Raw genomic sequence first — 11,845 nt, 5'->3', positions numbered from 1 at the left:
GCGCTGTTCAAACATGACCACGTTGTTGGGGTCCAAGTGAAAGAAGTCATGCTCCTTGAAGAACTTGGCTGTGGGCCCCAGCGTGAACTCACTGGTCATGATGTACCTGCAAGGGGAGGCAAGCCTGAGCCAGGCTTTCGGAGGGCCTGGCCCCTCTGGTAGATGGGCTGACATCAGGGTGCAGCCTTAGGGCAGTGGTCAGGCCTCCGCCTGGGTGGATGCTGGGCTCTGTCCGGGGCTGTGCTGGGGTTGGGGTTCAAGTCTTGGTGTGGAGCAGGACTAGGGCTACACGGGGGGGATCACTCTGGGGCCAAGGTAACGCAGGAGGGCACACCAGGGCACGGTGCAGCGGGTCCCATAGCGCTCGCCAGCCAGCTGCTCCACCCGCCGAATCCGTTCTGCCTGCAGCTGATACAGGGTCTTCTGGCTGGGCAGCCCCACCTGATACATGCCCTTGGGGTAGGTCACGCCCAGGCGAGTGCCCTGCCCACCAGCCAGCAGCAGCACGGCCACCTTGTTCAGGGCGATCTGGTGGAAACCTGGGGGCATGGGGTGCCATGAGGGGATGCCTGGAACCCGTCACACAACCACCCTTTCATTTTAGAGCCAAACTTGTGCCTGGGACGGTGAGCCATCTGACAGCCGCAGAACAGAACTATCCAGGTAACATTCTGATTTGGGCCTGGGCCTCACCCAAACCTAACCTTGCCCCGACCCCGCCAAGGTACTGACGATATCCTCCTGGGTTCATTCCCAACCTAGGTCCTTCAGAGGAAGCACCGGGTGGGCCCGGCCGGAGTTGTCCAGCAGGGGCCTTGGGCAGCCTCCCCTGCAGGAGCGACTGCCTCACCTCCAGGCCAAGAGGCAAAGAGCGCAGCTGCGCCGGCGCTGGTGTGAAAAGGAGCGTGTGCAAGTGTCTAAGGGGGCCCCTGCTGTCAGTACGTGGGCTGGGCAGCTGGCCATCCAGGCGTGCCCAGAACAAAGCACTCTCCGCGGGGAGTGAGGCCTAGGGGCGGCTGCCAGCACCGCAGCGTTCGGGGGCTCCAAACCCCAGCCCCGAGCTGGTGCGTGTGAGAGCGTCGATTTCACGAAGAAGGCAAACTGAACTCCAAGTACCCCCTCCCCTGTCGCCACGCTCTGCGGGCGAGGCCGCCTTCCGGAGGCCGGGAGCGCCCGCCGCCTGGACCCCCGCCCCGCCTACCTTCCTCCTCCCAGAGCCGCCGCGTCTGGGGGGCGACCCCGCTCGCGCTGCCCACGCGCTCGGGAGGCAGGGGCCGCAGGCGCGCGGCCAGGTCAGGCGCGGGGGCCGGGGGGCGCGCGCAGGCGGCGGCCGCGCGCCGGCAGTGCTCGCGCAGCGCCTCGGGCTCCAGGGGCTCCAATTGGGCCAGCAGCGCGGCACGCGGCCCCGGCGCCAGCTCGGCGCAGAAGCGCAGGAGGTGCTCCTGGCCGGCGCGCTGCAGCCGGGCGCGCACGTCCAGCTCCGAAGCCATGTCGTCGCCGCCGCCGCCGCCACCGCCGTCGGCCGCGCTGGCACTCGTGACCCGCGCCCTCGGACCAGCGTCACGGGACTCGGCGGGCGGTGCCGACCCCAGCTGGGCGGGCCCGAGGTGCCCCGCCTTGACCCCGCCCAGGCCCAGCCCGGCCGGGTCGCGGACCCCCGCCCGCCCCGCCTCTCTTCGGCCCCGATCCCGACCCGGTCCCGCCCCCGATCCGCCCCGCCTCTCTTCGGCCCCGGAAGCCACGCCGAGCCCTGCCCCTGCCCACTCAGGCTCAGGAGGACTGACTTCAGTTCTAATTCACCTCCCTGCCCACAGCCCTGGGGCGGGGCACTTGAGGGAGAGGCTAGGGTCTGTCCCTGCCTGTGGACCTGTTTGCATTTACCAAGACGCCTGGCGCTGGGGACAACAGTCCGGGGCTCAGTGAAGAGGCCAGCCGACTCACGGCTGGGCTGGGGAGGACAGAGCCAGATCACCAGAGGGGCCGGGTGTCTGGATGTCACCAAGGCCCCCCAGAAGGCCACCCTGCCTCCTTGGGGGCTCCCTTCTTCACATCCCTCCTCCTTCCCCTTGCCATGTGACCGGAACCACGCAGGAGCTGCCCTTCGCCCTGCCTTGTTACTTAACTATCTGGTTTTAAACACCTTGCTGTTTACAAACTCCCTTGTGAAAAATATGAAAGAGTAGCTTCAGCCACTTGAAGACAAAACTTTCTTTTAGAAACTAGTTTTATTAAGTCTGAAAGTAATACATGCCCATGGTTAAAACAAGTTCAAATGGTGCTTTAGGACCCAAAATGAAAAGTAAGATCTCCCCCAGCCCGTCCCAGGGAACCTCTGTTAAGGCCGTTGCCTGTCCTGGCAGGCAGGTTCTGTCCATAGAGCCCCACCCCTTCCACTACCCTTCCTGGGTTAGGAGGTGGCGCTTCATAGCCTCCTGGGGCCCTCTGTACCTTCTCCTGGACCTGAAAGAAGTCAGCCTGCCTCAGGGCCTTTGCACCTGAATGGCTCTTCCTCAGAAACTCACGTGACTTCCTGCCCCACTTTGCCAGATCTCTCCTCACAAGTCACAGTTGGGGAGACCTTCCCATCCTTTTCTGTTCCTTCGTGCCTTTCTACATTCTCCCCTGCCTGACTTCCCCATGAGAAGTAAACCCCATGAGAGCCGGATGCTGTCTGGTTCACTGCTCTGTCCCTCACTTTAGATCCACGCCCGGCACACAGTGGACACTCAGTCAGTGTTTGTTAACGGAACGAACGTGTTGGACCCCAAGCCTAGCGCAGCGACTGGGCCACACAACTGTTCGGGAGCACGTGCTGAATGAGTGGATGGTCTGCTCCTGTAGCCTGTGGCAGTGAAGGGCAGCCCGGGGCAGAGGCTGGAGCTGGACGTGGAAGGCAGGGAAGCAGGGAGCAGAGCAGGTTCTACAGCCCAGGCCAGAGTCCACCCAGCTCTCACTGCCCCTGCACACGTGCCCTGGAAGGCAGGTGTCAGAACATCAACTTGGGGTCCATGTTGGTCAGGGTAGCCCCTAAATCCCACCTCAAGGCGTGGGTGAAACTGAGATCAGCAGGGTTGGGGCGATCGGCACTGGGGAGCCAGAGGCACCTGCAGGGCCAAGAGCACGGGAGCTGACCCACCCGGGCAGCCGGGGGCGCAGACACGCGGGAGTAGCAAGGAGGCAGAGGCGGGCGGCGACTTCCCGGACCCCTGCCAGGGGCACGCTTGTGGCCGTGAAGCCACCTTCCCTTTGTCCTAGGGCCTAGTCCAAAGGGTTCGGGGGAGCAGGACCCCAAGGCCAACAAGGTTCCTGGTTGTCATTGTGGGAGTGGAGGCCAGAGAGCCCTGGGGTCCGCTCCGGACTGGAGGCAGGTGCCCATCCCTCCTCCCACACCCCGTGCTGGGTGGGGACAGAGGGCCCCAGGGCCCCTGCCCACTCCAAGGAGCTCCAGGCTGGCACGGTGAAAGGTACAACTAAGGTGGCTACCTCAGAAAGTTTAAGGGCCGCAGAGGACCTGCCTCGCCCGGGGCTCTGGGAAACCGCCCCAGGTGACAGCAAATCTGAAAGTTGCCGGTGGGAAAGTGGGCCAGGCTGGAAAGCAGCTTGGAAGGAGGAAATGATCAGACTTCAGGATAAGAAGGACACAGGGGCCACGCCTTAGTCCCACGCCCAGAGCTGGCACTGACTCCACTTGCTTCCCTGCCTTCCTCCAGCGCCTAGCCAGGAGCCACGGAAAGCCCACAGACCAAGGGCCAGCGGGGGCCACCTTCCCCACAGCCCTAGAGGCCCTGAGAGGCCTTTGCTTCCGCGACACAGCGGGCGCAGGCTCACAAGGGCCCCAGTCTAGCCTGGGTCCCGCTGGTCACGTGGCCCTGAGAGGCATCAGCACCGCTCGCTGGCCGCCGGCCTCCACACCCACACTGATCCCCACAGAGCTGTCCCCAGGCTTCCCCCTCACACAGGCCTCCCCCTGGCTTGGCATCCCACACAAAGATGCTCTTTCTGCTGCAACCTCCAGGACGGTTTCCACTGAGCACCACTGTGGACCAGGCCCTGCTTCCAAAGAGCACAGGGCTCAGCCAGGAGCAAACAGGAAGGGTGTTCCTGGTAGGAAAGCCACCAAGTGCAAAGGCCCAGAGGTGAGGGAATGCCGGTGCCCTAAGGATAGGGGAGTGGGGTGGGGGGTGGGTGTTGCTGGAAGCAGAGAAGGAGGGGGGAGATGAACTGCAGGACAAATGGCTTGAATGCCCCCTGGGACTTTGGCTGGTCCACTTTGGGAAGGCAGGGACGGACCAGTCTCCATGGGGTGACTCCAGGCTCACAGCTTTCTAGGTACCCCCCAGATTCCTTACCACAAAAGAGTCCTCACTTTGAGGGGTAACCCCAGGGGAGAAATGGACCCAGGACACTCCCTGGCCAGGGCAGCTGCCCTTACAGCCTGAGACACAGACCAGTGCCTGGGGCCCAAGGACACAGAGACCCAGGTAGGCAGCCAGCCAGAGGGTGGAGCCGAGCCCTGTGCCAGCAGCCTGTCTGGAGGAGGTGTTTGGCGACTCTTTGCTGTTTTACCCCTGAAGGTGGACAGTCTGCTTCTAAAGCAGCAAGTAACACATGTGCAGTGTTCAGTGGCAAGGTGCCAGCTGCGTGTAGAAAACTGTCAGGGGAGGGGAGGGAGCAGGGCAGGGTCTGAGGACAGGCTGTGGCGAAGGCAGGGGTCCCAGGCAGACAGCATCTTGGGTACTTCCCTGGTTTGGGGGAGGGGTTCCACCGGTTGGTCCTGAGATGGCCTCCCAGAGCTGGACTGCAGGCTAAGCCCTGGCCCCTCCCAGACTGACCAGACGGAGTGACCACATCCCAGCTGGAAATGAAGCAGGGGCGGTGGTGGCGGCGGTACACACGGCTGCCTAGCTGGCCTGAGGAGGCCACGAGAGCCCTAGGAGCAGCTGGAGGAAGTGACCAGCCAGAGTAAGGGGCCAGAGCAGAGGATCTTGCGAGCAGACGGGAATCTGGGGACACGGGAAACGTGGCTTTGTCCTGCAGCCGACAGGAAAGGCCAGGCTATCCCCAGGGGCCAGAGGAGAAGCTAGCAGCCGTGGGGACAGAGAGGCCTCTGTGAGGGGAAGCGCCCAGCTGGCTGGAGCCCACAATCCTCTTGGGGCCCGCCTGGCGCAAGAGAAAGGAGCCCCAGGGTTGCGACGGGGGACCCTCAGCGAAGAGCGCCCAGGGGAGCTAGAGGGGGAAGGTGGGTGTCTGGAGGGCTATGCTCCCCATCCTTATCCCAGGAGGCCACCTGGGGACAGGTTTTCTTCAGGGCGCCGGGCCCCGCCCTTCGGAGAGGTGGGTTGGGCGGCCAAACCCGGCAAGGGCGGAACCGCGGCGGGAGGGCTGGTGTGGTGGGGGTTGGGAAGTATAAAGGGGCCGCTCAGGGGTCCCTCCCCCACCCGCGAGGTCGGGAGGGAGGCAGAGTTCGGGGACCCCTCCCTCTACTAGCCGGGGGCCTCCGCGCGCCCCCGGTCCCTCCCGGCAAGGCGGGAGCGCGCGAGCCGCCGACCCCTCCGCTCGAAAATCAAACCGGGCTGCCGGCCTCTTAGCCAATCGGAGAGGAGATGGGCCAGCCTCGGCCAATGGCCGCCGCGAATGCTAATGAGCTCTGACGCCGCGAGGAAGCCCATTCAAAAAGTCGCAGCTATTGTCGCGGCGGGTTGCGTGCCGCCGGGCCCGCCGTCGGGCCGCCCGGGGACGGACCCTGGGCCACGCGGGGACCGACCCTGGGCCACGCGGGGACCAGCCCGGGGCGGGCCGAGGACCGAGGCCTGCCGGCGGGCGCCCATGGCCGGAGCCGCAATGGCCGAGCCCGGCCGCGGGCCGCCTTTCGCGCCCGCGCCCGGCACGGAGGGTCTGCCGCGCGCCTTCCTGCAGAGCCTGCGCACCCTCTTCGACATCCTGGACGACCGGCGGCGCGGCATCGTGCACCTGCGCGAGATCGAGTCCCGCTGGCAGGGCGCCGACGCGCGCGAGCTGCCCCGCGGCGTGCTCGAGGGCCTGCGCCAGGTGGCCCCGGCCAGCGGCTACCTGACCTTCGAGCGCTTCGTGGCCGGCCTGCGCACCTCACTGCTGAGCGCCGACGGCGGCACGCGGGCCCCGGCGCGCGCCCCGGCCCGGGGAGGCTGCCCGGCGCGGCCCGGGGGGCAGCCGCCGCCGCCGCAGCGCCTGGTGTTCGCGCCGGCCGACGAGCCACGGACGGTCCTGGAGAGGAAGCCCCTGCCCCTGGGCGCGCGCCCCCCGCCGGCCGGCCCGGGCGGCGCGGCCCGGAGCCTAGAGAAGCTGTGCAGCCCGGCGGAGGCGGCGCCCGGCCCGGAGGAGCCCGAACGGCCCCAGGGCGCGGCGCTGGAGCGGAGCCCGAACACGGACGCTGGTGAGTGCGGGGCGGCGCCCGGCCCCGCCTCGTAGCTCCCTTCGCCGGCGCACCGGAGAGGTGCTGCCTGAGCATCTCCCAGCGGGGGACGAGAGCGGGCAGCTCTTCGTCGGCTTCTGAGCCTGGAACACACCTGGCGGCCTGGGGGGGAAGAAGCTTCGTCCCCATCCCGGTGTGCTCAGGGACCCTGGCCAAGGGGCTGGTGGGTGACTCAGCAAATCCCACCAGGAACCCACTCTGTACCAAATCCTAGCGGGGCACCAGGGAACCTGTCCAGTATGAGGGGGCTCTCCACCTCCAGTAACTGCCCACACCTGGGGACACCTGGGCCTTTGCGAGCAGACGGGTGGTGCAGGAGGACCTGGCGTAGCTGCCAGGAAAGGCAGAGGGGTGGGTGGTCTCCAGCCCAGTTTTCCAGGCCTGGAGCCGTGGCACCTCTGACACCTGGGAGGGACCGACCACAGTCCCTGGGGATGGCCTGGCGTCCGGTCCGCTTGGCAGGGACAGGAGATGTCTGAATGGTCCCCTGTTTGTCCCCCAGAGTCTGCCCTGGGAACAAGACCTGCTTTATGGCTGTGGGCGGGGGCTGGGCCCCTCGGCCCATTCAGCCCGTGCAGGTGCAGGCCTTCCACCCGGGCAGCTGCCAGCCCTTTCTGTGCTGCCCACCGCTCTGCCAGCTTCGCTGGACCCCCCCCGCCCAGGCTCGGACATATTCCCCAGCCCAAGACTGCCAGTGGGAGCTGCGGTGACCCCCTAGCCTCCCTGGTGAGCTAATCCAGCGGCCCCCCCCCCGAGGCTGCAGGTTCCCGCACGCAGGTTCCTCCCTGTGCCCAAGGTGTGTGCAGGGGGAGTGGGCTTCTGGGTGTGGTTGGCCTGAGTTCAGGGCTGGTGCAATCCACGCGGCTGCACACAGTTGGAAGTCAGCCGTGGGGTTGGCGTTTGGAGGCCTCAGGCCTGTCGTCCCACCCGGCTTTGCCCTGGTGCCCTGTGTGACGTGGGGTCCCTTACTGCAGCCCTCTGAGGTCCAGGTCCGGAGTCGGGCACATGGCTGTTGCCCACCACGGGGCAGTGTTCACACCAGTCCCTCTCTAGGCTTCAGGCCAGGGCTCTCGCTGTCACCTTTTACAGGCAGAGGCCCAGCCAGGGCGTGTGACATACTCTTTGGGTGCCAAACCTTGAGCTCCAAGAGCCCCCTAGCACCCCAGGAAGAGAAAGCGCTCCGTGTTCACAGCTTCCCAAGCCCTCTCAGAGGTCCAGGTCCTGCTTGCCGTTCCCTCTTGGGGCTCAGGGTGCAGGCCGGCCTGAGCTCCCTAAGTACAAGCTGCTCTGTCAGGCCCGGACACGGGTGGTGACGTCTCTGCCTGGTGGTCAGCCGCCGGCGTCCAGCGTGCCGTCATCTGGGGGTCCCGGGGCAGCTCTGCAGACCCGCCCAGGTGCTCCGGGGGCCCCGCCCCCCGCCGTGCCTTCTCTGCTCGCCGGGCAGCCCGGAAGGTTAGAACGTGAACTCGGCCCGCCTGGGGCCTGTCCGCCGGGGCTGGCTGGTGGCCTGCGTGGCCACCTGGTGCCAGCCCTCTGGACGTGTCCCTAGCAGGCATACCTGTGCCCCCTTCTTGCACCACCCGCCTACCCCTGTGCCGGTGGGGCATAGGGCTAGGGAGCCAGTGGAGGGTGCCCTCCTCCCCTCCTGGGCGGCCCTGCACATACTCCCCCCTCCCCCAGGAAAGCCTGCTGGCCCTCCAGGAGGCTCTCCCCGGGAAGTACCTGGCCTTCCGGCCCCAAGCCGACTGCGGCTGGCCACGTGTGCTGTAGGAGTTGCCTGCTGAGGGCACGGCTGGTGCACACGTGCAGGGAACTAACTTTATGCTGCAGTCACCTTCCCGGGAGAAGTCAGGTCTCCACCACCCGTGCCCCACGTTTCTCCTGCGTGAACTCCAGTCACCCTTAAAGGGCCCGGGCGGACAAGGAGAGAGGAGAGGAATCCAGAGGCGGCCCCGCTGGCTCCGTGCCTAGCAGCCTTCGAGCCTGTGAGGTGTGGGCCCTGGGTGTGCACACATGAGCCAGATGGAGCCCCTGCCCTCAGGGAGCTCACGCCTGAGGCGTGCGTGGTGTGTGTGCAAACATGCAGCCTCAGCGGCCACACACACGGCTGTCCCCAAGGCAGGTGTGAGGGGAGCTCGTGGAGGTCGAGTGAGGACCAGACCCCAGCCTGGCACCGGCGGGGGGAGGAATCCCAACGCATGCAGGCCGGCACACCTGGCTCTGCATGGCTGGGGTTGGTTGGCAGGGGGTCCGGGATGGGTCTTTGCGGGGCTGGGGGACTCGAGCTTGACTTGGCAGGCCTGGAAGTGAGCCAGGCCCTCGCCTCTGCTGCAGATGCAGTGGCCTGCAGGGCCCGGGAGCTGGGCGTGGGGGACGCCCGGTGGGGTCCCCGTGCCCGAGGGGAACGTCGGAGACACACCATCACCAACGGTGTGGATTGCGACCTGGTGAGTAAGGGCCCGGGGGGCTCGGGGGGGCTCTCCGTCTTGCCTGGGTTTGGCCTTGGCCCCCAGATGTGGCCTCCTGGACCACCCCTCTGCCCAGGAGGGAGCACCTGGTTTCGGGTTCTGGGGGATTCTGTGGCAGGAACGTCAGCAGTTCTAAACCTCTCTCCCCATCCTGCTTTGAATCCCCTTGCGGGACGGCCCACGGCCAGGTCAGCAAGTCCTTTAGGGGGAACGTTTGGCCCCCTCCCCAGCGCTACGCTGGCCCCTGCCCGCTTCCCTGCTATGGTAGGCCGGCCCACCAGCCGGGGGCCTACCACTCGCGATAAAGAGAGGGGAAGGTTCCCCTGGGGAGGGCTGCGTGGAGGGCCTGAGGAAGGCCAGGCCCCGCCGGAGGAGGAGCCCCCCGGAGGAGGAGGGGGGCTGTGCTTCCCAGCGCAGGAGGGCTCACGCGAGTACGGGCGCGTGCACACGGGCCGGTGGGTCCGTTCCTGTGCGGGCTGGTTGTGAGTTGCAGACGGGGGCAGGTGCAGGCGGCACCCGGTGTCACACCGTTGGCATGGTGCGTGCCCGTGTGTCGCAGCTGAAGCAGATGAAGGAGCTGGAACAGGAGCAGGAGGTGCTGCTGCAGGGCCTGGAGATGATGGCACGGGGCCGGGAGTGGTACCAGCAGCAGCTGCAGCGCGTGCAGGAGCGCCAGCGCCGCCTGGGCCAGAGCAGGGCCAGTGCCGTGAGTGATGTTGCCCAGGGCTAGGCTGCCCCCCGCCCCAGGCAGAGTGGCCCTCCCCCAACACACACAGTGATCGCCCACCCAAACCCGGGCACCCCCAGCTGGGCACAGCGGCTGACCCTCCACCCAGAGTGCTGGGCCAGGCCCCCGCCGCCCCCCACCCCGTGATATTCCCCACCTGCGACACCCCTGGGCTCCCTCAGCTCTGAGCAGTGACTTCCCCCCACCCGTGGGGACCCCCCTCGAGGCATTGGGGCTGGCCCCGGCCGGCCCTGCTCTCTGACCACCCCCCCCCCCCCGACTCTCCTCCCAGGGCTTCGGGGCTGAGGGGAGCCCCCGCCTGCTGGGGCAGCTGCTGCCCAAGGTGCAGGAGGTGGCCCGGTGCCTGGGGGAACTGCTGGCCGCGGCCTGCGCCGGAAGGGTGAGTGCTCCCCAGACCAGCTCGGTGCCGCCCTCACCCTTGTCCTAGAGGCTGTGGCAGGGCTGCCAGGCCTGCCTGACCGTGCCCTCCTGTAGGCTCTGCCCTCGTCCTCCTCAGGGCCCCTGGGCCCCGCCCTGGCCCCCGCCTCGCCCTCGGTCCCCGGCTGGCAGCGGCAGACCATTCTCATGCTGAAGGAGCAGAACCGGCTCCTTACCCAGGTGAGCTGCGGGACGGGTGCGTGGCCGGGGGCTGGAGGCTGGGCAGGCCCTGACTGCCCTCCTGCCGCCCAGGAGGTGACCGACAAGAGCGAGCGTATCACACAGCTGGAGCAGGAGAAGTCCGCCCTCATCAAGCAGCTGTTTGAGGCCCGTGCCCTCAGCCAGCAGGACGCTGGGCCCCTGGACTCCACCTTCATCTAGCCAGCCCCAGGCACTGCCATGGGGCCTCGCGGCCTGGCACTCAGCCCTGGGCGGGCGGGCACTTCCTTGAGCCCCACCTCGGAGGCTGAAGGCACCCTGGCCAACCCGAGCACCGCCCTCCTTCCTCCCTTCCAGTCCGGGCTCCCCTAACCCCAGGATGTTCTGAGACCCCAGACGTTGACTCCATCTTGGTCTCGGGGGCCTGACCTGGGGTGGGACTCCATCATGCCAACACACAACCTGAAGCTGCTCCTGCCACTGTGAGTGGACAGCGGGGGACACCCCCTCGTGTTCACCAGATCTGGGCAGCCCTGGGCAGGCCTGCCCCTGTGTTTGCAGCTGGTGTGTCTCCCCTCTCACCTGGGGTCTCCAGTGGAAGGCACTGATCACACAAGGCTGCGTTCCCAAGAGTGGCCAGCAGAGGGCGCCACATGCACTGGTGACTGCGGCCTTGGAGGCCCCACTGTGGTGTCTCACATGGGGCCTGGAGTAGGGGAACCTCGGGCGGGCTGGGACACCTGCAGGTCCAGTGGGTGATTGGCCCCGGGGGTCCAAGGGCGTCTTCCCCCCCCTCAAGGTTAGGCGGCTGTCCCTCAGCCAGGAGCAGATGGAGGGTGGCCTCTAAGAAGGGGGGTCTGCTTGTGTCCAGTTCCAGGGGAGCCCCGAGGGCATGGTGTTGGGGATTCACTGCATTCGTGCCTGGGCCAAAGCTGGCCTGCTTGGTCCTCCCCACAGACCTTAGATGCTAAACAAACGGGTTGGCCTTCATCCCTCCTGGCCCAGACTCCACCGAGCAACCTGTGACCCAGGCCCAGAGCCTTGGGCCTGCCAGGTGACCTGGCCAGGGCTGTGGTCACCAGGGTGGCTTAAGTGTGCCCCTCCCTGGGGAGGGCCCTGTCCCCAGGAAGGGGGTCAGCCTGGGCCTCCCAGACATGCCCCAAGGGGCCTTGTAGGTCCAGCAGCCTTGCCAGGCCCTTCACCAGATTCAAGTTTCCCCCGGTATGGGGACCTGCACACCCTCTATCCCCCCACCCCAGCTTGGTCCTGGGTCTGGATCACAGGAAGGGGGTCCCACAGGACTTAGGAAGAGGCCGGCAGTGGGTCCCATCAGGGGTCCTTTCCTGCTCTAAGGGAGACCTCCTGCTCAGCTGGGCCTGTGATCACCCCGAGACGGGCTCCATGCTCCCCGCTGCCATCCCCCGCCGACCCCCAGCTGAGCGTACACGGGCGTTACAGGCAGGCTGAGCGGTCAGGGGCCCTGGACACGGTGTACGTGTGTATGTATGGAGCATGGGACCTGCGGCCTGGAGGGCTTGTGTGCACAGCTTCCCACAGCCCCGGGGTTGGGGCATGGCCTGACCACAGAGGAGGGGTCCAAGG

General features: G+C 66.8%; 2 protein-coding genes across 6 annotated transcripts in view; one reads left to right on the top strand and one right to left on the bottom strand.

Moving 5' to 3' along the window:
• Positions 1-1,664, bottom strand: part of UAP1L1 (UDP-N-acetylglucosamine pyrophosphorylase 1 like 1) — a 12,725-nt gene extending 11,061 nt beyond the window's left edge. For 3 of the 5 annotated variants that reach the window (XR_009503826.1, XM_059926101.1, XM_059926104.1), the window contains exons 1-3: positions 1,202-1,663; positions 335-539; positions 1-106 (exon numbers count right to left, since the gene is read on the bottom strand). Coding sequence is in view for 4 of the 5 variants with exons in the window: in XM_059926101.1 (XP_059782084.1) it covers positions 1-106; positions 335-539; positions 1,202-1,490 (600 nt within the window). In the remaining variant the exon portion in view is untranslated. Of the gene's footprint in view, positions 107-334; positions 540-1,201 lie in introns of all 5 variants that reach the window. The other 2 variants (XM_059926103.1, XM_059926102.1) reach the window with 1 other exon arrangement.
• Positions 1,665-5,826: 4,162 nt separating this feature from the next.
• On the top strand, positions 5,827-11,233 carry SAPCD2 (suppressor APC domain containing 2). The gene is made up of 6 exons (XM_059926638.1): positions 5,827-6,412; positions 8,786-8,898; positions 9,479-9,625; positions 9,939-10,046; positions 10,142-10,264; positions 10,337-11,233. Exons 1-6 carry the CDS (start codon positions 5,827-5,829, stop codon positions 10,463-10,465), a joined length of 1,206 nt encoding a protein of 401 aa, XP_059782621.1. The 3' UTR covers positions 10,466-11,233.
• The last annotated feature ends 612 nt before the right edge of the window (positions 11,234-11,845 follow it).

The sequence above is a fragment of the Balaenoptera ricei genome, chromosome 6 (genome assembly GCF_028023285.1).
Source record: "Balaenoptera ricei isolate mBalRic1 chromosome 6, mBalRic1.hap2, whole genome shotgun sequence".
Classification (NCBI taxonomy): domain Eukaryota; kingdom Metazoa; phylum Chordata; class Mammalia; order Artiodactyla; family Balaenopteridae; genus Balaenoptera; species Balaenoptera ricei.
The sequence above is the reverse complement of the archived record's forward strand: the minus strand, read 5'-3'. Positions and strand labels throughout refer to the sequence as shown.